At 45.4% G+C, this 26,022-nt stretch overlaps 1 protein-coding gene across 1 annotated transcript in view; it reads left to right on the top strand.

Annotated features, from left to right (window-relative positions):
• The window catches only part of LOC127924540 (unconventional myosin-IXAb-like), a 41,668-nt gene extending 21,826 nt beyond the window's left edge, over positions 1-19,842 (top strand). Inside the window, exon 2 of the mRNA XM_052509236.1 lies at positions 18,827-19,842. Coding sequence (XP_052365196.1) covers positions 18,913-19,827 — 915 coding nt within the window. The 5' untranslated portion in view covers positions 18,827-18,912 and the 3' untranslated portion in view covers positions 19,828-19,842. The remainder of the gene's footprint in view (positions 1-18,826) is intronic.
• Positions 19,843-26,022: the final 6,180 nt, after the last annotated feature.

Here is a 26,022-nt window from a genome sequence, read left to right on the forward strand (position 1 = left end):
TTGTAGATATGCTGTGAAGTTCCATGTGTCCGTTTCCCCAATGTGCTGTTCTGTGTCCCCCATTCTTGTAGATATGCTGTGAAGTTCCATGTGTCTGTTTCCCCAATGTGCTGTTCTGTGTCCCCCATTCTTGTAGATATGCTGTGAAGTTCCATGTGTCCGTTTCCCCAATGTGCTGTTCTGTGTCCCCCATTCTTGTAGATATGCTGTGAAGTTCCATGTGTCTGTTTCCCCAATGTGCTGTTCTGTGTCCCCCATTCTTGTAGATATGCTGTGAAGTTCCATGTGTCCGTTTCCCCAATGTGCTGTTCTGCGTCTCCCATTCTTGTAGATATGCTGTGAAGTTCTAATTTGTTTTCTTCCAGTTTCTGGTTAATGTCCTTCTTGAACTCATTTAGTTATTTTCTTACATCTTCTCGAAGTTCCTCTCGTAAGCCTGTGAGCGCCTCGCGCAACTCCTCCTTCATCACCTCATGAAATGAGGGTTCTTTTGCTGCTGCTATCTTATTTGCGCTAGCATTAGCTATTTCGGGTTCATCTACGATTATATCTTCTGCTGTCTTGTTACAGGCTGTTGTTGTAGCTCCGCAACCTTTTCCTATCTCCCCTCTTCCATTTTGCGTAACTTATTATAATGCTCAGAGTAAATACTTGAATTTAGGGGGGGGGGGGGAAATACCCAGCCGATGTGCAGTACGAAAAACTAGGCCGCCATTTCCTAAGTTGCGTCACCGGACCGAGAATGGCCAATTTTGACAGATTTCTCTTTCCTGAGAAAGGAACATCCTACTCCTCCCCTATACTAATGTTAAAGTATGTTAATAGCCCAGTGTAGCAGATTCATGCTGTTAATGATTAAGTTCCATTTGTAACACAGATGTTGTTCTTGCCAAGTCTTCATCCAGATTATACTGATATCTCTGACACCATGGCTGTGTTTACACAGGCATCCCAATTCTGCATTTGTTTCACTAATTGGTCTTTTGACCAGTCAGATCAGCTCTGAAAAATATCTGATGTGAAAAGATCTGATGTGATTGGTCAAAATATCAGAATTGGACTGCCTGTGTAAACGCGGTCCATTTGGATCAGGCTACCTCATACTTATTTGGTTGTATGGTATGATTGGCATCCTTTAATGGTTTACTGTTGGAATGCCCTCTATCATCACCTCTTACTGTGTCTTGTTCTGAATGATTTCACATGGACACTATATAACTAACTATAGAACTCTCACCTTTCAGCTGTGACAGAGACACAATCAGAGGGAGAGATGGACAGAGAGGGAGAGATGGACAGAGAGGGGGAGATGGACAGAGAGGGGGAGATGGACAGAGAGGGGGAGATGGACAGAGAGGGGGAGATGGACAGAGAGGGGGAGATGGACAGAGAGGGGAGATGGACAGAGAGGGGGAGATGGACAGAGAGGGGGAGATGGACAGAGAGGGGGAGACTGAGTGGGAGACTGATGGTGTGGGAGAGCGCAACTGGACGACAGTGAGAAACAGCGAGAGAGGTTTGGAAAGGGTAAGAATTCTGGTATGTGTTGTGTTGTTCTGGGTTAGGGTTAGAGAGAGTGGAGTTTTGTCGAGAGAGGTTTGGAAAGGGCCAGATCTGTGTGTTATTCTCCCAGGTTCCTGACTGGTGTCTGTCGCCCTATCTACGTCCTTCGCCGGTGCTCTGTCTGCGGCCAGTCAGAGGAGCGTGGGAATGGTGAGAGTCCTCCAGAAAAAGCTCACATGCTGTCTGACCCACGGACCTGTTTGGCAGTCTGTCCATCCGTACTGTTTTCTAGGTAGTGTCTGTTGACAGGAAGCTCTGGCAGTCTCCTCACAGTTGGCTGTCTGCTGTGAGAATCCCTCTCTGGTTGGGATGTCCTGTTTGATCATGTTCCTGTCTGTTGTAGATCAGAGGCACACATCAATGTTTTATTTCCTCTTTTGTCATAGTATTTTCTGTAATCTTCTCTTTTTTTGACTTAAAGGGCAGGGAATTTAAGAGCCCCTGTTGGCTACGATTTTGTAGCTAGATGTTAAACTTTGACATACGGCATCAATTTGACCCCCAAAGAGTTAAAGTTCCTCAAACTGGGAACATTGTAGCATCAAACAAGACACTTAAAAGTTCATGAGGAGGTTCATGCGTTGCTATCAGTAGAAAGTGTAAAGGGAGCTGTAACAATGTCACGGTGTTGTTGCTGTGGAGAAGCCCCTGAAACATGCTTCCTGCTTCGCCCATGCCGGGGTCATTGTCCTGGGAGTGGATGAAGGAAGTAGGCCTCGCCATTGCGACCACGCAGGGGTGGTCCTGTTTACTCTCCCTGTCTCCAGTGCTCTTTTCCGTGCAAACCCCTTCAGTGGTATTAATAGCAGTTCCTTTCAGGAACCTGCCTTTGAGTTCACTGGCATGACAGTCTATTGGATTGTTTGGCCCAGAGTGACTAGTATTTTCTGAAAGGCCCATGAACCATCCCCTTACTGTATGTAGAGAGGGGACAGCATTGCCCATTGAAGACTGGCCATGTTGATAGAGTTACAAAGATTTGCTCATTAAAGAACGCTATTATGGTGGCCATCTTTGATTTCGTTTAAGCTGCCTTATTCTTCAAAGTTGGAGTCTTTGTTGACCAGTGGACTACTAGGTTACATTGACATTTAACTGCTGAAATGAAATGGTGTCCTTTCATTATAAAGTCAACATTAAGAAATCAATGAACATAGCTATACACATGGCTATGGTTGTAGTAATTCTTGGCTAAGTAGTGACATGCTCTCCCTGCTACAGACTTCGTTTGTCCTGGCTTGTCACTGGCCAGGCCCGGATGTCTCTCTTCAAGAGTTGCGAGTTTTACAAGGCAATAAAAAAGCTATTTAGGCTTGACATTTCTTTCCACCTTTGCATTTAACGATAGGCCGTTTATTTCTATACATATTTTATTGTAATTTCATAATTCTGTTTTCTTTTTTGAATGTGGCATTAGAGCAATTTTGAACAGGATCAGCACAGTCTAGCATCCGATCATTCCTAGTACATCTTCCCCCTTTGTCTAGCGAGCGAGCGCTCCTTGTTCTGTGACCACACACTGTGCTAACTGGACTCTGTACTAATAATAGAACCAGCATGGCCAATCTCGGCTCTTATTTTAGCAGTGACACATGGCACAGTCACCCTGACCAATCAAACAAGATCCTCCGGGCCTCCTCAGCGAGACAACTTCATATTTGTGTACGAGTGCAAATTCACAGTTGTGCCACCACCACACACACTGTCGGCGCTTCGCGTAAGGCAAGCATGTTCCTATTGTAGCAGGCATGTGGAGGGAGTTAGCATGGCAGTTGTATTTCATTTAGAATACCCATTATTATCTCTGTGCTGTGTCGTGCACACAGACCCAGGGAGCCTTTGGTCAGCTGTAATTACAGTGAGAACGGTGAAGTTTGGAAGGATGTGTCAGTTGGGTTAGCCACATGTTAGCATGCTACCCTGCTAGGTTAACAGGTTAGCGCTATTGCACTTTGTGTAAGCCCAAACTCTGCTTGACTTTATTTCTCAATATCTATGCCTAGGCCTGTCTCTTTTAAACATTGTGATTGAATTACTAAGGTATTTGTGATATCTTATCTATGAAGTTGTAAACAGGGCACCAATATTTAGTGAGGAAGGAACTTCAATTAGGCATAGGTGAAGGTGTGACATACAGGCACCAATCTCATCTCATCCTGTTTCCCCTTCATCAAAGAGTTAACCTCTTGGCCAAGTCGGGGAGGCTGAAGGATCTCTGCTCCCACTCAGAGGAGGGGCCGGTGACGGTGCGGCCCTTTAAGTGACTTGGCACAGTGGCAGTGTTTCTGTTGGCTTTGAAGGCGTGGGGCAGCCATGTTTCCTCTCCTCTCGCTGACCCTGGCCTGCTGACTCAGGTGTCTCCTTCCAGCTCACAGTTCATACGCTGTACACAAATAGTTTATGACAAGCCATGTGTTAAGGTCCTGGCAGTGAATCAGAGAGACTGCATCAAAGTAGAGCTACTATAACTGTTTCATCTCTCTTTGGCTCTTCTCACATAATTCCTGGCTGTCGTTTGATCAAGAGCTTTTGATAGTGTGTTTATATCAGAGCATCAGTTGACGTCTGAACACAGTTCTGAGAGGCCATGGTTGTGTTGTTTTCTCTGTGGCTGTAAGGAGTCCACATGTTTATTCACTGTAGATGGCCGACACTTTCCTTACATCGTCAACGTCTGGAGAACCTGCCTTTTCAACCCAGAAGTTGAATACAACCTGAACCTTTCCAGCCCAGCATGACAGTGTGCCTGAATTATGGATAATTTCTTTGTTTTCCACTGGTTATCTGTTTATTCACTTAACACATTTGATTGAATAAGGCCCTTACTGGAAGAGGCAATATCCTGCTAGCCCACCAAGTATGCTACATTTTCAACCTTTAACATTGTAAAATGGATTATCTGGCAGCAAACAATGACATAAACATCTTAAAACAAGGTCATGGAACAAAAAACATTTAGGTACGAGCAAAAATGACTTGATGTCTTTGATGTCTCTTCCCGTATTTAATTGGTTAGCTGTGAGTTTCACCTCAGAGAGCTGTGTTTTTAGAGCCCGCTATTGGATTTACTAAGGGTGTTTTAGAAGAGTTGCCAGCGCACCACATCAGAAGTGTACTACTAGCAGGACGTCTGTTCTCCCTTGAGACCCTCTCTTAACTCAAATCTACTTGGATTCACTAATGAGCTACTAGCAGTTGTCTGTTCACGTAGTTGACTTTGATCTTGTACATCTTGTAGGTCAAACACTTTACAGCTTAAACTTGACGATTTCAACTTCAATTGCAGTAATGGTTCTGGCAATGCGTTTTAGACTGTTACAAACATTGAAAGACTTGTGTTCGTGTGACATTGATTGAAGTATGGAGCACAAGGTTGAGTGAAAACGGCCACATATAAAGGGTTGGCTTACATTTAGCTAGGGAGCAATAGACTGAGCTAGGCAGAGACCGTGTTTGAATTAGACGTGGTGTGGAGATTCAGGAGCCTCATGTCTTGGTTGTGGGGATATTATCCCACAAAAGCACCCACTACTGGTCTCACTGTGCCCACCACCACAGAGGACTATTTGCTCTGCAAACAGAGCATCTACCTGATCTGCTAGCCAAAAGGAACACCTATATGAGAATGCTATTCATTGACTACAGCTCAGCGTTGGAACACCATAGTACCCTCAAAGCACATCACTAAGCTAAGGATCCTGGGACTAAACACCTCCCTCTGCAACTGGATCCTGGACTTACTGACGGGCCGCCTCCAGGTGGTGAGGGTAGGTAGCAACACATCTGCCACGCTGATCCTCAACACTGGAGCCCGTCAGAGGTGTGTGCTCAGTCCCCTCCTGTACTCCCTGTTCACCCATGACTGCGTGGCCAGGTACGACTCCAACACCATCATTAAGTTTGCAGACTACACAACAGTGGTAGGCCTAATCACGACAACGACGAGACAGCCTATAGGGAGGAGGTCAGAGACCTGGCCGGGTGGTGCTAGAAATACAACCTATCCCTCAACGTAACCAAGACTAAGGAGATGATTGTGGACCTGAAACCCCACCTCTTCAAGGAATACCTAGGATAGGGTAAGTAAGGGTAAGTAATCCTTCTCACCCCCTTCTCCCCCCCAAAAAAAAAAAAAAGATTTAGATGCAAGTGGCTGTTCCACTGGATGTCATAAGGTGTATGCACCAATTTGTAAGTCGCTCTGGATAAGAGCGTCTGCTAAATGACTTAAATGTTAAATGTAAATGTAAATGGACTACAGGAAAAGGAGGACCGAGCACGCCCCCATTCTCATCGACAGGGCTGTAGTGGAGCAGGTTGAGAGCTTCAAGTTCCTTGGTGTCCACATCAACAACCAACTAGAATGGTCCAAACACACCAAGACCGTCGTAAAGAGGACACAACAAAGCCTATTCCCCCTCAGGAAACTAAAAACATTTGGGAATGGTCCTCAGATTCTCAAAAGGTTCTACAGCTGCAACGTTTAGAGCATCCTGGTTGCATCACTGCCTGGTACGGATATTGCTCGGCCTCCAACCGCAAGGCACTACAGAGGGTAGTGCATACGGCCCAGTACATCACTGGGGCTAACCTGCCTGCCATCCAGGACCTCTATACCAGGCGGTGTCAGAGGGAGGCCCTAAAAAATTGTCAAAGACCCACCCACCCCAGTCATAGATTGTTCTCTCTGCTACCGCATGGCAAGCGGTACCCGAGTGCCATGTCTAGGACCAAAAGGCTTCTCAAAGACTCCTGAACAGGTAATCAAATGGCTACCCTGTGTGTGTCCCAACCCCTCTTTTATGCTGCTGCTGCTACTCTGTTTATCATATATGCATAGTCAATATAGATTCATGTACATACTACCTAAATTAGCCCGACTAACCGGTGCCCCCGCACATAGGCTACCTGGACTATCTGCATTGTTTCCCACCACCCACCAACCCCTCTTTTACACGACTTTGTTTATCATATATGCATGGACACTTTAACCATACCTTAGGTTGGAATCATTAAAACTTCACAAATGTCTTTTTCACAAAATATAGTTTTGGCAAGTCGGTTACGACATCTACTTTGTGCATGACACAAGTAATTTTTCCAACAATTGTTTGCAGACAGATAAATCACTGTATCGCAATTCCAGTGGGTCAGACGTTTACATACGCTAAATTGACTGTGCCTTTAAACAGCTTGGAAAATTTCAGAAAATGATGTCATGGCTTTAGAAGCTTCTGATAGGCTAATTGACATTGTTTGAGTCAATTGGAGATGTCCCTGTGGATGTATTTCAAGGCCTACCTTCAAACTCAGTGCCTCTTTCCTTGACATCATGGGAAAATCAAAAGAAATCAGCCAACACCTCAGAAAAAAAATTGTAGACCTCCACAAGCGTACCACGCTCATCTGTACAAACAATAGTACTCTATTATAAACACCATGGGACCACACAGCCATCATACTGCTCAGGAATGAGACACGTTCTGTCTCCTAGAGATGAACGTACTTTGGTGCGAAAAGTGCAATCAATCCCAGAACAACAGCAAAGGAACTTGTGAAGATGATGGAGGAAACCGGTACAAAAGTATCTGTATCCACAATAAAATGAGTCCTATATTGACATAACCTGATAGGCTGCTCAGCAAGGAAGAAGCCATTGCTCCGAAACCGCCATAAAGAAGCCAGACTACTGTTTGCACCTGCACATGGGGACAAAGATCGTAACTTTTTGAGAAATGGACTGGTGCGGAGGAGGGACGAGTGCACTTCGTAAAATAGAATCACGAGGAAGGAAAATTATTTGGATTTTTTTGAAGCAACATCTCAAGACATCAGTCAGGAAGTTAAAGCTTGGTCGCAAATGGGTCTTCCAAATGGACAATGACCCCAAGCATACTTCCAAAGTTGTTGCAAAATGGCTAAAGGACAAAGTCAAGGTGTTGGAGTGGCCATCACAAAGCCCTGACATCACGCCTATAGAAAATGTGTGGGCAGAACTGAAAAAGTGTGTTTGAGCAAAGAGGCCTATAAACCTGACTCGGTTACATCAGCTCTTTAAGGAGGAATGGGCCAAAATTCACCCAACTTATTCTGGGAAGCTTGTGGAAGGCTACCTGAAACGTTTGACCCAAGTTAAACAATTTAAAGGGAATGCTACCAAATGCTAATACTCTACTACTAATACTCTACTACTGTAAATACTCTACTAACTGACCTAGGACAGGGAATATATACTAGAATTAAATATCAGGAATTGTGAAAAACTGAGTTTAAATATATTTGGCTAAGGTGTATGTATGTAAACTTCCAACTTCAACTGTACATACTACCTCAATTAGCCCGACTAACTACCTGTATATTGCCTCTCTACTGTATATAGCCTCGCTACTGTATATAGTCTCTCTACTGTATATAGTCTCTCTACTGTATATAGTCTCTCTACTGTATATAGCCTCTCTACTGTATATAGTCCCTCTACTGTATATAGTCCCTCTACTGTATATAGTCTCTCTACTGTATATAGCCTCGCTACTGTATATAGCCTCGCTACTGTATATAGCCTCGCTACTGTATATAGTCTCTCTACTGTATATAGTCTCTCTACTGTATATAGCCTCTCTACTGTATATAGCCTCGCTACTGTATATAGCCTCGCTACTGTATATAGCCTCTACTCTATATAGCCTCTCTACTGTATATAGTCTCTCTACTGTATATAGCCTCTCTACTGTATATAGTCTCTCTACTGTATATAGTCTCTCTACTGTATATAGTCTCTCTACTGTATATAGTCTCTCTACTGTATATAGTCTCTCTACTGTATATAGCCTCTCTACTGTATATAGCCTCTCTACTGTATATAGTCTCTCTACTGTATATAGCCTCGCTACTGTATATAGCCTCTACTCTATATAGCCTCTCTACTGTATATAGTCTCTCTACTGTATATAGCCTCTCTACTGTATATAGTCTCTCTACTGTATATAGTCTCTCTACTGTATATAGTCTCTCTACTGTATATAGTCTCTCTACTGTATATAGCCTCGCTACTGTTATTATTCATGGTCTTTTTACTGTTGTGTTTTTATTTCCTTATCTATTGTTCACCTAATACCTATTTTGTACTTATAAATGGCACTGTTGGTTAGGACCTGTAAGTAAGCGTTTCACTGTCAGGTCTGTTGTATTCTGCGCACGTGACAAACTTTGATTTGATTTGAGCTCTCCATTCAGGGGAAAAGAGAGAAGAAGGCAAAGGGAATAAAACATAGTAAAGGATTGGATTGAAGACGAGCTGAGAGAATATAGACCGACAAGGACCAAGAAGAGCGGGCGAAGGAGAGCACATGCTTACTGCCCACTATATAGGGCTGTGGTGCGTTTTGACAGGCCGCTGACAGACTATGGGCAGGTTCTGTTATCTCTCCGTCTCTCTTTCTCACACACACAGACACACACTTCCTTGTCATGAGGCCAGAATAAGGGCTGTGTGAGAGAGTGGGGGAGACAGTCACAACACATACACACAGCACACATATGGTCAGTGTGACTGAAAACGTTTGTGGCACACTCCTTCCCGGTATGGAATGTCTGGAGGTGTGAGTGCACTGCTGCTCTTGTGGAGATCTGCTAGCCAGCTGAAGCACTACTCTACTATTCACTACAGAGACACTCAACATACTGGAAGATTGGTTGAACACCAACTCTCTGTTTTAAAGACCTGAAAGAGCTACACTTAGCAACAACATGACTGCTTATACTGAGAACTGTCTTAAAATCAAACTTATTTTACTTTGAGGGACTCAGTAGCTTAATGCCACATACTCATAACATTGATGATGTCTGGTATGTACTGTATATTGGTTGGGTTCAGAGACACCTCAGTTTGCTTCAGGAGGTGGGGCACACGTCCATGCTTGCTTTTCCTCTTCAAGTCAAACGATGAGGGCATTTGAATGTTTGGTATGTCCTTGAAACTCTTGGGAGAAGGCGTTCAAGCGCAATGTTGTAGCCGATACTGGGATATGTGCTGTGAACTTTACGCTCTATGTCCCACCTCAGTGTTTTGTTCTGGAGTTGGAATGAACAATGTATGAAAAAAGATATTTGAAATGTCGACCTTTTGAGGGAACACGAGGTCTTGGAAAATGATGAGACAACATTCTATGTGTTGGCACACTGTTGCTTGTGTATTGTTTATAATTATTTGCATAATAAGTCTAACTACCGGTGAGATTAGACTGTAGGAGTTGGGGACTGAAGAGGAGGTTGCACAGCTGACTTGTAACAGAATCATTGGCAGCAGCTGCACATTTTCTTTCCCGTCAGGTCAAGCAAGACAAAAGGGAAAACATCCCCCTGATGACTATGCAGTCAACCATTTGGTTAGAAACTAGTGCTTGAATTAAGTCACTATTGTATTTTGGCAAAGTTTTGCTTTGCAATGTCCCGGACCTAAAAGACGGGCCCTCCCTCCTGTAGAAGTGGCCTACAAGACGACGGGCCCTCCCTCCTGTAGAAGTGGCCTACAAGACGGGCCCTCCCTCCTGTAGAAGTGGCCTACAAGACGACGGGCCCTCCCTCCTGTAGAAGTGGCCTACAAGACGACGGGCCCTCCCTCCTGTAGAATTGGCCTACAAGACGGGCCCTCCCTCCTGTAGAATTGGCCTACAAGACGGGCCCTCCGTCCTGTAGAATTGGCCTACAAGACGGGCCCTCCCTCCTGTAGAATTGGCCTACAAGACGGGCCCTCCCTCCTGTAGAATTGGCCTACAAGACGGGCCCTCCCTCCTGTAGAAGTGGCCTACAAGACGGGCCCTCCCTCCTGTAGAAGTGGCCTACAAGACGGGCCCTCCCTCCTGTAGAAGAGGCCTACAAGACGGGCCCTCCCTCCTGTAGAAGTGGCCTATAAGACGGGCCCTCCCTCTTGTTGAAGTGGCTCAAATCCAGTAGTCTTTGACTCCATGCTTGGCTCGATAACACTGCTTCACTAATACTCTCTTAAGAGTAGAACTGTGAAGTCATTGACTTCATGCTGAATTGTAGCATCCCTGTTGACAAGGTCATAACTAGTGCCGCTGAGTCACAAGGGAAAAGGTTTTGGGGTCCCTTGCGCACACACACACACACACACACACACACACACACACACACACACACACACACACACACACACACAGCAGTCCTGTGTTATGTCACTCCTCTTCAACTGTCTTTTCCCATCAATTACCAGACTCATTACTGTGCTCTTGTGACCAGATCTTGCCCTGCTTACTGTACCCCCTCTCACTCAGCCAGATATCCCATGATCCTCTCTGCCTCCGCTGGATGAATGCCCAGGACTGCCAGCGATAGAACCCCCCTTAATTTTGGAAATGAATTGAGTCGTTTGGTTAATTAAGACCTCTCCCCTCTGACTGTATTCTATCAGAATCCATAATGCCAAACATAAGGAGCTTTAATTTAAGGCTTGCTATTGGCTGCTCCGAGTTTTTGCCAGTTATGTCAAACCAAAGCACTGAGCACATTGAGCTTAGTTTCGACTGTTCTGTTCTGTGTTTCATGCCTGTTTTTCACAAGCCATGTTCTCTGCATTTGTCTTTATGGCTGTATGAATGTACTGTTGTAATGTGTTTTGTGTCCAAAGTGCAATTTCCTTTCTCTGACTCTGGCCTTTTCCCCACATCTCTGGAGCCCTTGTAGAGGGACATGACCAGTATAGATATTATGGAGGAGTCTGGCTCTCCTTTAGGTTCTAATGCAGTACTATAGGTGATGAATGGTCCAGAACATATATGCTATGCCATGTAAATGCATACATACATTCTTAATAAACTGGTACAGGAGATGAAAAGATGCCCGTTGTCTGACATGGTCAGCTGTCGGTGTGTTTGCGGTTGATGACACACAGCTTCTCAAAACCATGATGTAATAACTTAAACCGCCCCAACTCCATCCTCCACTTCTCTCACAACGACGGCCATCTAATCAGTCAGCACTAATACATTCTACCCTCCTCCGAGTGGGTGACCCCTTTCCCATTGTTTCCCTGTTAGTGAGTCAGTTTTTTTACTGAGGGGACTTTGAAAGGGACACACACACACTGCGGGACATTTTTGTCCCTGTGGGTTCAGTGTGCTGTGTCTCACTGAACCCACCAATAGAAAAGGTCCACCACGGGACCTCTATTAGTCCCCACAAACAGCAGCAGCTCTCACTGTGCTCAGTCACCATTACATCATGGCTTAGACATTCTCTCTCTGTCTTTGCAGGGCCTTGTCTATCTGTATATCTCTCTTCTCTCCCCTCTCTGTCTCAGGACATTTGCTTCAGCAAATGGCAAGAGTTTTCAGTTTTTGTTTGCCAGTCAAATGGGTAATAGTTTCAGAATGTGGCAACAGCAATGTGATATTGTGTCCCTGGCCGTACGGGGTGTGTTCACTGATTCATATTGACACTGTATCAGTGTGTGTTGACGGTGTAACGTGTTGTTATGGGGTTACGAGTGTCTTTGCCACCTTGTTCTTTAGAGTATACGACTATAGCCTCATTTTCCTGCTGGAAGGAATGTGTTGACTTGGGCCTATAGTTATGTAATTTTAATGGCAGTTTAAAAACAGATTGCTGGTTGTAATCATGGGTGAGTATTGTCTACTCTACACTGTTTTTAACCTGAATACTATGTTGTATTTGATTGAATATACAGTTGTCATGTACGGTACTACTACTAATCAATACACAGTACTTTAAGAATTACCACCCACCCTGCAAACATACAATCCTCTAACATTATACACTCCACCCCATAATCAGCTTCAGTCTTGGGTTGACACAAGCCCCTCCCCCTCTACCTCAGCTGTGAATAGAAGGATTGTGCATCTCCAATCCAAACTGGAGATGAGATTCTGGACCCCACCCAGACAGTTGCGGTGATTGCTACGGGCTGGTGATTCCCTGGAGGAGAGCATTAGTTGATTGACCTGATGTGGTGAACATGGTTCGGCATGGCCAGCCAGTCAGCCACGGAGGGAGAACAACCCTAAATCTATTAACCCCTATCCTTTAAGCAGTGCACTGGCCATCTGCTCCACCACCCGACTGTCACACACACACACACACACACACACACACACACACACACTGCAAAGTGCACCATTAATACCCCCAGTGTGTGTGTGCCCAGCCTTACACAATCTGGTTAGCAGGGGTGTGTGTGTTGGACACATGCAGGCAAGGCTGCTCACAACCTGGTTGGGGGGGGGGGGTTGAATGTAGGCCGGCAGGAAATTGGAGAGAAGGGTGCAGCATTGTATTAGGACCCAGCTGGAGATGGCGTGCCACCTATATGCTTCCCTGTTCCATTTCCTGTTTTCATTTTTTTTCTCCCCACATAGAGGTTTTTATGGGCAGGAACAGTTTTGTCCTTAGCAACAGAAATAACACTGTATATTGGACTGACAAAGCAGCATCTGTGTATGTTTCTAGCTGATCCATTGTGAGAGGAATTGTGGTAAATGCAAGCATGTTCATATGGCAAATGGTTCTCATTGGCTCTGGTATTAGACATTCAATAATTCTTTGTCTACACCCATTCAGCATCGTTCACACCCTCTAAAGACTTAGCCCCACCCAGCTCTTTAAGGATTCACATGTGAGGCCATGTACTAAACAACCAAAGGTTTCATGACTAAAGGCTGGTTTATACTACGGGTGTATTCATTTATTCCAGCTAGGTCTATCGACAGTTGTCTCAGTGACGTCATGATCATTCTATTGAAATGGTTACTTGCATATGTAGACATGTAGCTAGCTAGCTAAACAATGAACCATAATCCCAACTCATAACGTTACTACCCTGCATGAGTCTACAGGTAGCTAACCAACCAGGTTCAATGTTAGCTAGCTAACATTAGGCTATAACTAGCAATGCAAATGGCTCTGAGATATGAATAATATAACTACATAGATCATACACGTAATATTAACGAGCAAATGTTAGCTAGCGAGCAAATGTTAGCTAGCTAGCTAAAAGTACACTTGAAATGAAAACGACTTTTTGACAGAATTAGAAACGTGTCATATCTGAATGTAGCTAGTTACATTCAAAGCGTCCATACATGGATGGACTCTTCCCCCTCACTGTGTCGGATGCCATGGTTGCCCTTCGTTTGAATATGTAATCTGGAGACGGGATTTTTTTTTGACTCCGTCTGCATATTTGCAATCAAACGCCAGAATCTCCTTAGCTGTCATACTCTAATTCCACTGATTTCAAAACTCGGCCCTGCAGAAAGTGGAGAGCAACACTTATAAAGTCTACTAGATGATATCTTCTATAAAAACGGCGTTACAAAGGACTTCCTACACATACTGACCATTTCATGTTATAAGCATGCTATATGGCAGACCAATCCGAACTCCTCTCTCTGCATGTCCAGCCCACTCATGATCTCAGCCAATCATGACTAGCGGTAAGGTTGCTGGCTTTTTCTGCAGCTAAACCAACTAGGCTCGTAATTTAAATTTTTTATTCGTATTTACAGATGGCATAGAAGTTTGTTATTAAGGCACATTAAAGTTCACATTGTTCCAGACGGAATTTCTGCCCAAAAATGCATTTTGATTAACAACAAAAAGTTTACATTCAAATGGTTCGACATACAGGAGGGCGTGACTACGCACAGTTTCAATTACATAAAATCAAATGTTTGTCACATGCGCCGAATACCACAGGTGTAGTAGACCTTACAGTGAAATGCTTACTTACAAGCCCTTAACCAACAATGCATTTTTAAGAAAAGTAAAACTTAAAAATAAAAAAAATTACAAGAAAAATTGAGGTGCAAGGAGCAACAAAAATAACAGTAGCGAGGCTACATACAGAGTCAACGTGCCGGGGCAATGGTTAGTCGAGGTAATATGTACAGTGCCTTGCGAAAGTATTCGGCCCCCTTGAACTTTGACATCCAGTAGAATACCTTTTGCCACATTTCAGGCTTCAAACATAAAGATATAAAACTGTATTTTTTTGTGAAGAATCAACAACAAGTGGGACACAATCATGAAGTGGAACGACATTTATTGGATTTTTCAAACTTTTTTAACAAATCAAAAACTGAAAAATTGGGCGTGCAAAATTATTCAGCCCTCTAAAGTTAATACTTTGTAGCGCCACCTTTTGCTGCGATTACAGCTGTAAGTCGCTTGGGGTATGTCTCTATCAGTTTTTCACATCGAGAGACTGAAATTTTTTCCCATTCCTCCTTGCAAAACAGCTTGAGCTCAGTGAGGTTGGATGGAGAGCATTTGTGAACAGCAGTTTTCAGTTCTTTCCACAGATTCTCGATTGGATTCAGGTCTGGACTTTGACTTGGCCATTCTAACACCTGGATATGTTTATTTTTGAACCATTCCATTGTAGATTTTGCTTTATGTTTTGGGTCATTGTCTTGTTGGAAGACAAATCTCAGTCTCAAGTCTTTTGCAGACTCCATCAGGTTTTCTTCCAGAATGGTCCTGTATTTGGCTCCATCCATCTTCCCATCAATTTTAACCATCTTCCCTGTCCCTGCTGAAGAAAAGCAGGCCCAAACCATGATGCTGCCACCACCATGTTTGACAGTGGGGATGGTGTGTTCAGGGTGATGGGCTGTGTTGCTTTTACGCCAAACATAACGTTGCCAAAAAGTTCAATTTTTTGGTTTCATCGGACCAGAGCACCTTCTTCCACATGTTTTGTGTGTCTCCCAGGTGGCTTGTGGCAAACTTTAAACAACTCTTTTTATGGGTATCTTTAAGAAATTGCTTTCTTCTTGCCACTCTTCCATAAAGGCCAGATTTGTGCAATATACGACTGATTGTTGTCCTATGGACAGAGTCTCCCACCTCAGCTGTAGATCTCTGCAGTTCATCCAGAGTGATCATGGGCCTCTTGGCTGCATCTCTGATCAGTCTTCTCCTTGTATGAGCTGAAAGTTTAGAGGGACGGCCAGGTCTTGGTAGATTTGCAGTGGTCTGATACTCCTTCCATTTCAATATTATCGCTTGCACAGTGCTCCTTGGGATGTTTAAAGCTTGGGAAATATTTTTGTATCCAAATCCGGCTTTAAACTTCTTCACAACAGTATCTCGGACCTGCCTGGTGTGTTCCTTGTTCTTCATGATGCTCTCTGCGCTTTTAACGGACCTCTGAGACTATCACAGTGCAGGTGCATTTATACGGAGACTTGATTACACACAGGTGGATTGTATTTATCATCATTAGTCATTTAGGTCAACATTGGATCATTCAGAGATCCTCACTGAACTTCTGGAGAGAGTTTGCTGCACTGAAAGTAAAGGGGCTGAATAATTTTGCACGCCCAGTTTTCAGTTTTTGATTTGTTAAAAAAGTTTGAAATATCCAATAAATGTCGTTCCACTTCATGATTGTGTCCCACTTGTTGTTGATTCTTCACAAAAAAATACAGTTTTATATCTTTATGTTTGAAGCCTGAAATGTGGCAAAAGGTCTCAAAGTTCAAGGGGCCGAATACTTTCGCAAGGCACTGTACGTACTTGTAGGTCGAGGTAAAAGAGATATGCATGGATGATAAACAGAGTAGCGGCAGTGTAAAAATGAGGGTGGGGGCAATGCAAATAGTCTTGATGGCCATTTGATTAGATGTTCAAGAGTCTTGTGGCTGTTAAGAAGACTTTTGGACCTCGAGTTGGCACTCTGGTACCTCCTTGTCGTGCCGCAGCAGAGAAAACAGTCTGATTTGGTTGGCTGGAGTCTTTGACAATTTGTTTTAGGCCTTCCTCTGACACCGCCTGGTATAGAGGTCCTGGATGGCAGGAAGCTTGGCCCCAGTGATGTACTGGGCCGTACGCACACCCTCTGTAGTGCCTTGCGGTCGGAGGCTGAGTAGTTGCCGTACCAGGCAACCAGTCATGCTCTCGATGTTGCAGCTGTAGACATTTTTGAGGATCTGAGGACCCATGCCAAATCTTTTCAGTCTCCTGAGGGGAATAGGCGTTGTCGTGCCCTCTTCACGATTATGATTTTTCTATGCCGATACCGATTATTGGAGGACCAAAAAAGCCGATACCAATTAATCAGACGATTCTAATGATTTATTTATTTGTAATAATGACAATTACAACAAGACTGAATGAACACTTATTTTAACTTAATATAATACATCAATAAAATCAATTTACCCTCATAAATAATGAAACATGTTCAATTTGGTTTAAATAATGCAAAAACAAAGTGTTGGAGAAGAAAGTAAAAGTGCAATATGTGCCATGTAAGAAAGCTAACGTTTAAGAACGTTGCTCAGAACATGAGAACATATGAAAGCTGGTGGTTCCTTCAATATTCCCAGGTAAGAAGTTTTAGGTTGTAGTTATTATAGGAATTATAGGACTATTTATCTCTATACCATTTGTATTTCATTAACCTTTTACTATTGGATGTCGTTATAGGCATTTTAGTATTGCAAGTGTAACAGTATAGCTTCCATCCCTCTCCTCGCTCCTACCTGGGCTCGAACCAGGAACACATCGACAACAGCCACCCTCGAAGCAGCGTTACCCATGCAGAGCAAGGGGAACAACCACTCCAAGTCTCAGAGCGAGTGACGTTTGTAACGCTATTAGCGCGCACCCCGCTAACTAGCTAGCCATTTCACATCGGTTACACCAGCCTAATCTCGGCAGTTGATAGGCGTGAAGTCATAAACCGCGCTGTGCTTGCGAAGTGCTGCTGGCAAAACGCACGAAAGTGCTGTTTGAATTAATGCTTACGAGCCTGCTGGTGCCTACCACCGCTCAGTCAGACTGCTCTATCATATCATAGACTTCGTTATAACATAATAACACACAGAAATACAAGCCATAGGTCATTAATATGGTCGAATCTGGAAACTATCATCTCGAAAACAAGATGTTTATTCTTTCAGTGAAATACGGAACCTTTCCGTATTTTATCTAACGGGTGGTATCCATAAGTCTAAATATTCCTGTTACATTGCACAACCTTCAACGTTGTGTCATAAGTATGTAACATTCTGGCAAATTAGGCGGCCCAAACTGTTGCATATACACTGACTCTGCGTGCAATGAATGTGCAATTATTTATATATATATATATATATTAAATCAGCCAAATCGGTGTCAAGAAATACCGATTTCCGATTGTTATGAAAACTTGAAATCGGCCCTAATTAATCACCCATTCCGATTAATCGGTCGACCTCTAGTTTGGACCATGGTAGTTTGTTGGTGAGGTGGACACCAAGGAACTAGAAGCTCTCAACCTGCCCCAATACAGCCCCGTTGATGAGAATGGGGCGTACTCGGTCCTCCTTTTCCTGTAGTCCACAATCATCTCCTTAGTCTTGGTCACGTTGAGGGAGAGGTTGTTATCCTGGCACCACAATGCCAGGTCTCTGACCACCTCACTGTAGGCTGTCTCATCATTGGCTTATGCAAAACAAATTACACAACACTAGTGAATACCTGAATGTCTATGCTACCTTTGTAGCTGTGTACACTCTGTGTGAGGTATTGTGGATGGTTTCTGTTTCAGTATAGTCTCCAGGGGAATGAGCTGTATACAGGAGAGAGGAGCCCAGACAATAGAGGGCTTAGTGGTTTGTACACACACACACACACACACACACACACACACACACACACACACACACACACACACACACACACACACACACACACACACACACACACACACACACACAGACTAATGCTACGTTCATACTGATTTTTAGGTCATTTATATGGTCCATCCTTCAATCAAATGTATTTTATAAAGCCTTTTTACATAAGTAGTTGTCACAAAGTGTTGATGAGTTTTGAACAGCCCAGTGAGTCAGAGACAAAACATCTGTCCTTCTCATAATGCTCTTCTCTTCTCTCTGTGGACACCAGTCACCCCATCAGGACTTTTGGGTGTATATTAAGGTTTTGAATGGTGTTATTGTGTGTTCAGTGAAGAAGCTGGCAGCTGCTAGTCTTGGCATGGGGATGGACTGCTGCTGCTGTGCAGTGTAATCTAGTCGGTCCAGATGCTGTTATCCCTGAATGTTCCAGTCTCTTTATGTTGGCCAGCCAGCTATAAACTCATTTGTACATTTTTCATAGGTAACATAATAACATGAAATGCACATTTTTGTGGTGGATTCAGTGAATGATTTACGGTGTTGACCTCTCTGTGTGTTGTCTTGTCATCTCCAACCCTCTCTTTCTCTGTCTCCTCCAGCGGTGATGTCTTGAGACAGTCTCCCATCCAGCCTAGTGAAGGACGTGCGAGGTCAAGTGACTGCTAATGGGAACCCCTGTGACACCATGAGTGCTCGTGATGGCGGCCACGGCGGAGGGATCGGTGGCGTGGGCACGCTGGGCAGGCGAGGACGCTACGAGGACTCGGAGTTCACCCTGCGCATCTATCCGGGCTCCCTGGCCGAGGGCACCATTTACTGCCCCGTTAGCGCCCGCAAAAGCACCACGGCCGCCGAGGCCATCGAGCGCTGCCTGGAGCGCCTGCGTCTGGACCGTGACCGCTGCTACGTGCTAGCCGAGGTCAAGGAATTTGGCGGGGAAGAATGGATCCTGAACCCCAGCGACTGCCCCGTCCAACGGATGATGCTGTGGCCCCGCGGGGCTCTGGAGCAGCGCTCCGGCTCGGGTGGCGGGGAGGACTACCGCTTCCTGCTACGGCAGAAGAATCTGGATGGCTCCATCCACTACGGCGGCAGCCTGCAGATGTGGCTGCGTGTGACCGAGGAGCGCCGGCGCATGACGGAGCGTGGCCTGTTGCCACAGGAGGAGGTCAGGGGTGACCATGCCGACTTGTGCTGCCTGCCGGAGCTCACCGAGCGCTCGCTGCTGGACAACCTACGCTCGCGCTTCCGCCAGGAGAGGATTTACACCTACGTAGGCAGCATCCTCATCGTCATTAACCCCTTCCAGTTCCTCCCCATCTATAACCCTAAGTACGTCAAGATGTACGACAACCACGCTCTGGGAGACCTGGAGCCGCACATCTACGCCGTGGCGGACGTGGCCTACCACGCTATGCTGCAGCGGCGGAGGAACCAGTGCATCGTCATCTCTGGAGAGAGCGGCTCGGGAAAGACCCAGAGCACCAACTTCCTGATTCACCACCTGACCGCCCTCAGCCAGAAGGGATTCGCCAGCGGGGTGGAGCAGATCATTCTGGGGGCGGGGCCAGTGTTGGAGGTAAGGACACCCATGCAATAAAAATCCTTTGAATTTGTAACAGTGATGGTTATTTTGTCGCTGAGTTTTCTGGTGCTATTTTCCTCTCATTGATATAAAATGAGCCAAACATGCTTTTGTTCTGTTTCAGTCAGCCAGTCTACAGTGCTGTTTGTGTCAGCCAGTCTACAGTGCTGTTTGTGTCAGCCAGTCTACAGTGCTGTTTGTGTCAGCCAGTCTACAGTGCTGTTTCAGTCAGCCAGTCTACAGTGCTGTTTCAGTCAGCCAGTCTACAGTGCTGTTTGTGTCAGCCAGTCTACAGTGCTGTTTGTGTCAGCCAGTCTACAGTGCTGTTTGTGTCAGCCAGTCTACAGTGCTGTTTGTGTCAGCCAGTCTACAGTGCTGTTTCAGTCAGCCAGTCTACAGTGCTGTTTCAGTCAGCCAGTCTACAGTGCCTCCTATCAGTCTATGAACTCTGTGTAGTGTAGTAGTACAGCAGCTGGTTGATGGTGCAATAAAAACCGTTTCCAGTAATGAAGAAACCGTTGCTCTGGGATGATCAACCTGGTTTGTACCTGATAGACGGGATGAGCTGTGTGTTCAGACTCTGTTGGCTTGTACCTGATAGACGGGATGAGCTGTGTGTTCAGACTCTGTTGGCTTGTACCTAATAGATGGGATGAGCTGTGTTCTTATGCAACAGTGTCTGGCTCTAGCAGTTCTACTGCTCTATAGAAGGCTTTATTGCAGTTTTCATCCAGCTGTGCAGGGATTATATTGTACACAGAGGAGCTTGTTCCTCTGCCCACAGCAGCTTCTGCATGTACAGTTGTACTAGCAATTCTACTGCTCTATAGAAGGCTTTATTGCAGTTTTCATCCAGCAGTTGTCTTGTTTCACTGTTTCCCCCTTGTTTTTGGATACCAGAACGGAACGCAAAGCAACATCCAAGGTCGTCAATACATAATAGTTAAATCAAAATACATTCTGAACCTGTTAAGATGGGCGGCAACAGAGCTTGGAAAGAAGGACAAACTCAAAGTGAGTTGTTTATTACTGAGTTGTGTTACCTTCGTCAGAGGCGTAGGTTGTCTGAATAACAAGCCCTGTAGGTTATTTTGGGGCACCCTCTATTTCTGAACATTCCAGAGGGATTTACAGGCAGAAAGAGACCCCCCTCCCCACATCCTCTGTCGTTCATCTGTATGTCACACAACAACAACAACACCTGAACCTTATTTCACCAGAATACCCTGGCAACTACAGCCACACAGCCTGGCAACTATCTTCTTTTTTCCGTCTCGGTGGTTCGCCGTCTGACCACAGTCTGTTTACAGTAGCTTGGGTTTCATTGAACGTGGGAGTGTACACATTCCTTATGACATTCCTTGAGGAGGACTTCAGAGTGGCACCACACTCATACTGTGTGACTGAGGAGTATATTGTTTTCGGTGGCTTTGGAAAGTGTATAGTTTTAGTGTTCTGAACTAATTATAAGAACTGGACAAGCAGGTGTTTTGGTCAACCCTGACCCTGATTGGTGTACAGTACTTACTTGCCTCGCTCTATTTGAGAACATTAACACCTATGCTGTAGGCCTATTACAAGTCAAGTGTTTGAGGGAGAACTATTCCTGTAGATTCATCCAGCCGTACTGTTAAACCGGTGTCTGAAATCCAAGTGTATGAAATGACAGAACGTGACCAAGATCAAGGGGTGCTATTTTTTTTACAGCCTCTCAAACACCATTTGCAGTGCCTGTCTCCACTCTGGACAGCTAATGTGTGTGTGTGTGTGTCTCCCACTCTGGACAGCTAATGTGTGTGTGTGTGTCTCCCACTCTGGACAGCTAATGTGTGTGTGTGTGTCTCCCACTCTGGACAGCTAATGTGTGTGTGTGTGTCTCCCACTCTGGACAGCTAATGTGTGTGTGTGTGTGTGTGTGTGTCTCCCACTCTGGACAGCTAATGTGTGTGTGTGTCTCCCACTCTGGACAGCTAATGTGTGTGTGTGTGTGTCTCCCACTCTGGACAGCTAATGTGTGTGTGTGTGTGTCTCCCACTCTGGACAGCTAATGTGTGTGTGTGTGTGTGTGTGTGTCTCCCACTCTGGACAGCTAATGTGTGTGTGTCTCCCACTCTGGACAGCGTGTGTGTGTGTGTGTGTGTGTGTGTGTGTGTGTGTGTGTGTGTGTGTGTGTGTGTGTGTGTGTGTGTGTCTCCCACTCTGGACAGTGTGTGTGTGTGTCTCCCACTCTGGACAGCTAATGTGTGTGTGTGTGTGTGTCTCCCACTCTGGACAGCTAATGTGTGTGTGTGTGTGTGTCTCCCACTCTGGACAGCTAATGTGTGTGTGTCTCCCACTCTGGACAGCCAATGTGTAAGCCCTGTGGGTTAATCTCTAACAAGCGGCACAATTGAGTGGTTTTTGAGGGCGGAGGTGCAGCATTTAATTGTTTGCACAGTGAGATTGTGTATCTGCCCTTTACTGATTAGTAATGCTAGGGCCCAGGAGAGGGGGACTAAGGGAACTAGGAGAGGGGGACTAAGGGAACTAGGAGAGGGGGACTAAGGGAACTAGGAGAGGGGGAACTAGGGCCTAGTCCAGTCCACTCTATAGCTGACTCGTACCAATATTGATGTCTTCCTTTCCTCGTCTCCTTTGCTCATGATCACTGACCATGGAACTGGCCCCAACCTTGGAGATGGAACACATCTCACCTTGACAGTCTAACCTTGGAGATGGAACACACCTCACCCCGACAGTCTAACCTTGGAGATGGAACACATCTCACCCCGACAGTCTAACCTTGGAGATGGAACACATCTCACCTTGACAGTCTAACCTTGGAGATGGAACACACCTCACCCCGACAGTCTAACCTTGGAGATGGAACACATCTCACCCCGACAGTCTAACCTTGGAGATGGAACACATCTCACCCCGACAGTCTAACCTTGGAGATGGAACACATCTCACCCCGACAGTCTAACCTTGGAGATGGAACACACCTCACCCCGACAGTCTAACCTTGGAGATGGAACACATCTCACCCCGACAGTCTAACCTCGCAGATGGAACACACCTCACCCCGACAGTCTAACCTCGGAGATGGAACACATCTCACCCCGACAGTCTAACCTTGGAGATGGAACACACCTCACCCCGACAGTCTAACCTTGGAGATGGAACACATCTCACCCTTACAGTCTAACCTTGGAGATGGAACACATCTCACCCCGACAGTCTAACCTTGGAGATGGAACACACCTCACCCCGACAGTCTAACCTTGGAGATGGAACACACCTCACCCCGACAGTCTAACCTTGGAGATGGAACACATCTCACCCCGACAGTCTAACCTTGGAGATGGAACACATCTCACCCCGACAGTCTAACCTTGGAGATGGAACACATCTCACCCCGACAGTCTAACCTTGGAGATGGAACACACCTCACCCCGACAGTCTAACCTTGGAGATGGAACACATCTCACCCCGACAGTCTAACCTTGGAGATGGAACACACCTCACCCCGACAGTCTAACCTTGGAGATGGAACACATCTCACCCCGACAGTCTAACCTTGGAGATGGAACACATCTCACCCCGACAGTCTAACCTTGGAGATGGAACACATCTCACCCCGACAGTCTAACCTTGGAGATGGAACACATCTCACCCCGACAGTCTAACCTCGGAGATGGAACACATCTCACCCCGACAGTCTAACCTGGAGATGGAACACATCTCACCCCGACAGTCTAACCTTGGAGATGGAACACATCTCACCCCGACAGTCTAACCTTGGAGATGGAACACATCTCACCCCGACAGTCTAACCTTGGAGATGGAACACATCTCACCCCGACAGTCTAACCTTGGAGATGGAACACACCTCACCCCGACAGTCTAACCTTGGAGATGGAACACACCTCACCCCGACAGTCTAACCTTGGAGATGGAACACATCTCACCCCGACAGTCTAACCTTGGAGATGGAACACATCTCACCCCGACAGTCTAACCTTGGAGATGGAACACATCTCACCCCGACAGTCTAACCTTGGAGATGGAACACACCTCACCCCGACAGTCTAACCTTGGAGATGGAACACATCTCACCCCGACAGTCTAACCTTGGAGATGGAACACATCTCACCCCGACAGTCTAACCTTGGAGATGGAACACATCTCACCCCGACAGTCTAACCTTGGAGATGGAACACACCTCACCCCGACAGTCTAACCTTGGAGATGGAACACATCTCACCCCGACAGTCTAACCTTGGAGATGGAACACACCTCACCGACAGTCTAACCTTGGAGATGGAACACATCTCACCCGGACAGTCTAACCTTGGAGATGGAACACATCTCACCCCGACAGTCTAACCTTGGAGATGGAACACACCTCACCCCGACAGTCTAACCTTGGAGATGGAACACATCTCACCCCGACAGTCTAACCTTGGAGATGGAACACACCTCACCCCGACAGTCTAACCTTGGAGATGGAACACATCTCACCCCGACAGTCTAACCGTGGAGATGGAACACATCTCACCCCGACAGTCTAACCTTGGATCACTCAAAAAAGGGACTGTGGCTTTAAGAGGTATAGGGAAGTAGCAGTGTGAACTCTGTTTAAATCAAGAATCTATTCATCCAAGGTGCATTTCTAAGCGCTAGTTGTGTGGAACAGAATCCTGCTTCCCTCTAATATTCTTAACAGAGCTTTTAAGACTGCTGTTAAGGTTGAATTAAGACACTGGGAGTGTCTCCATTCCATACTCCTCTCTCCTCGCCTCTTTCTCAAAACCTATTGGAGCAGAAGGTCAGAGGGGAGGGACCTCTGGCTTTCTCATCCAATGGGTTTTAAGGAGGCGAGGAGTCTGCAATAGAGATCTTCCTGTCTTTTCATTCCTCTGTCCCTCCCTTTGATGGTACATTACCTTGACTTGACTCCCACTCAAACATGGGGAGGGGGGCTGGGTCGGCTACCATTTCACTCCTGAGAGAACAATGTGCTACTGGTCTTTACGCTAATGTCAGAGCCCCCTGACTAGCTAGTTAGCTAACACACGTCTATCCTTTGGTTCAGCTGTCAAGCACTATTCAGGAAGCCAGTATGTACATATATCCAGTGACCCAGCCATTCAGCTGGACCTACAACAGAGACTATAGAGTAGTGTTACTTGTCAAACCACTAGTTTACCTCCGTTAACTATAGGCTCAAGTTCAACATTTGCGAACATAGAAATCCACAATGAGAATATAGCAACATACCTGCAAGCATTGTTCTGACAGATGTGATTTATGATGCATAGTATTCTCTTGGCTCTAGCCTTGAGATAGTATGAGACACTCCCTTCAAGCATATAGCTCATGCGCTAAATAAATGCCTACCACAAACCGTCACGTTATGGAGGCTGTTTAAGCGAATGGCTCATTAGCGTACTGCATTTGCTAATGGCCATAAATGGTGGAAGCGATTCAATAGTTTATCATTGAGCTTTGTTAAAGTGGTAGTACTGCTTATTAAACACAGCGGATAAGGTTGGATAAGCAGGATACCAGGCTGTATCACTAACGGCCGTGATTGGGAGTCCCATAGGGTGGCGCACAATTGGCCCAGCGTCGTTAGGGTTTAGCCGGGGTAGGCCGTCATTGTAAATAAGAATTTGTTCTTAACTGACTTGCCTAGTTAAATAAAGGTTAAATAAATAAACATATTTCCTTCTGGGGATTTCTATATTACTGTTGCAAAACCAAAGCTGAACACACACTCATTTTCCAATGGCTGTCAGTTGAGAAGCTCACCCTGGGGCCACTGGCACAGACAGGATGTTAACGCTTGATGGAAGATATCACTTACGAGAGGCTTTACTCTGTTTGGAGCTCTGCCAACACCAACAGTTAGCTGTTAACTCCTGACATGCCCTGTCTCTCAAGTGCTCAAATTAATCAAGCTTTGGATTGATTGAGATGAATAGTGAGACTCAAGCTGCCATCAGCCAGGTGCATGTCTCTGGCAACTACTGAGTGGTAGGGTCATGTTTCTAGGTCGTGTACTGCTGTGAGTAGTGTGTAGGGATTCACTGAAGGATGACAATGAATGTGGGATGTAAATTGTAGAGGTTGACCAATTAATCGGAATGTCCGACTAATTAGGGCAGATTGCAAGTTTTCATAACAAATGAAAATCGGTATTTTTGGACACCGATTTGGCTGATT

Source organism: Oncorhynchus keta, unplaced genomic scaffold (genome assembly GCF_023373465.1).
Source record: "Oncorhynchus keta strain PuntledgeMale-10-30-2019 unplaced genomic scaffold, Oket_V2 Un_contig_4255_pilon_pilon, whole genome shotgun sequence".
NCBI lineage: Eukaryota > Metazoa > Chordata > Actinopteri > Salmoniformes > Salmonidae > Oncorhynchus > Oncorhynchus keta.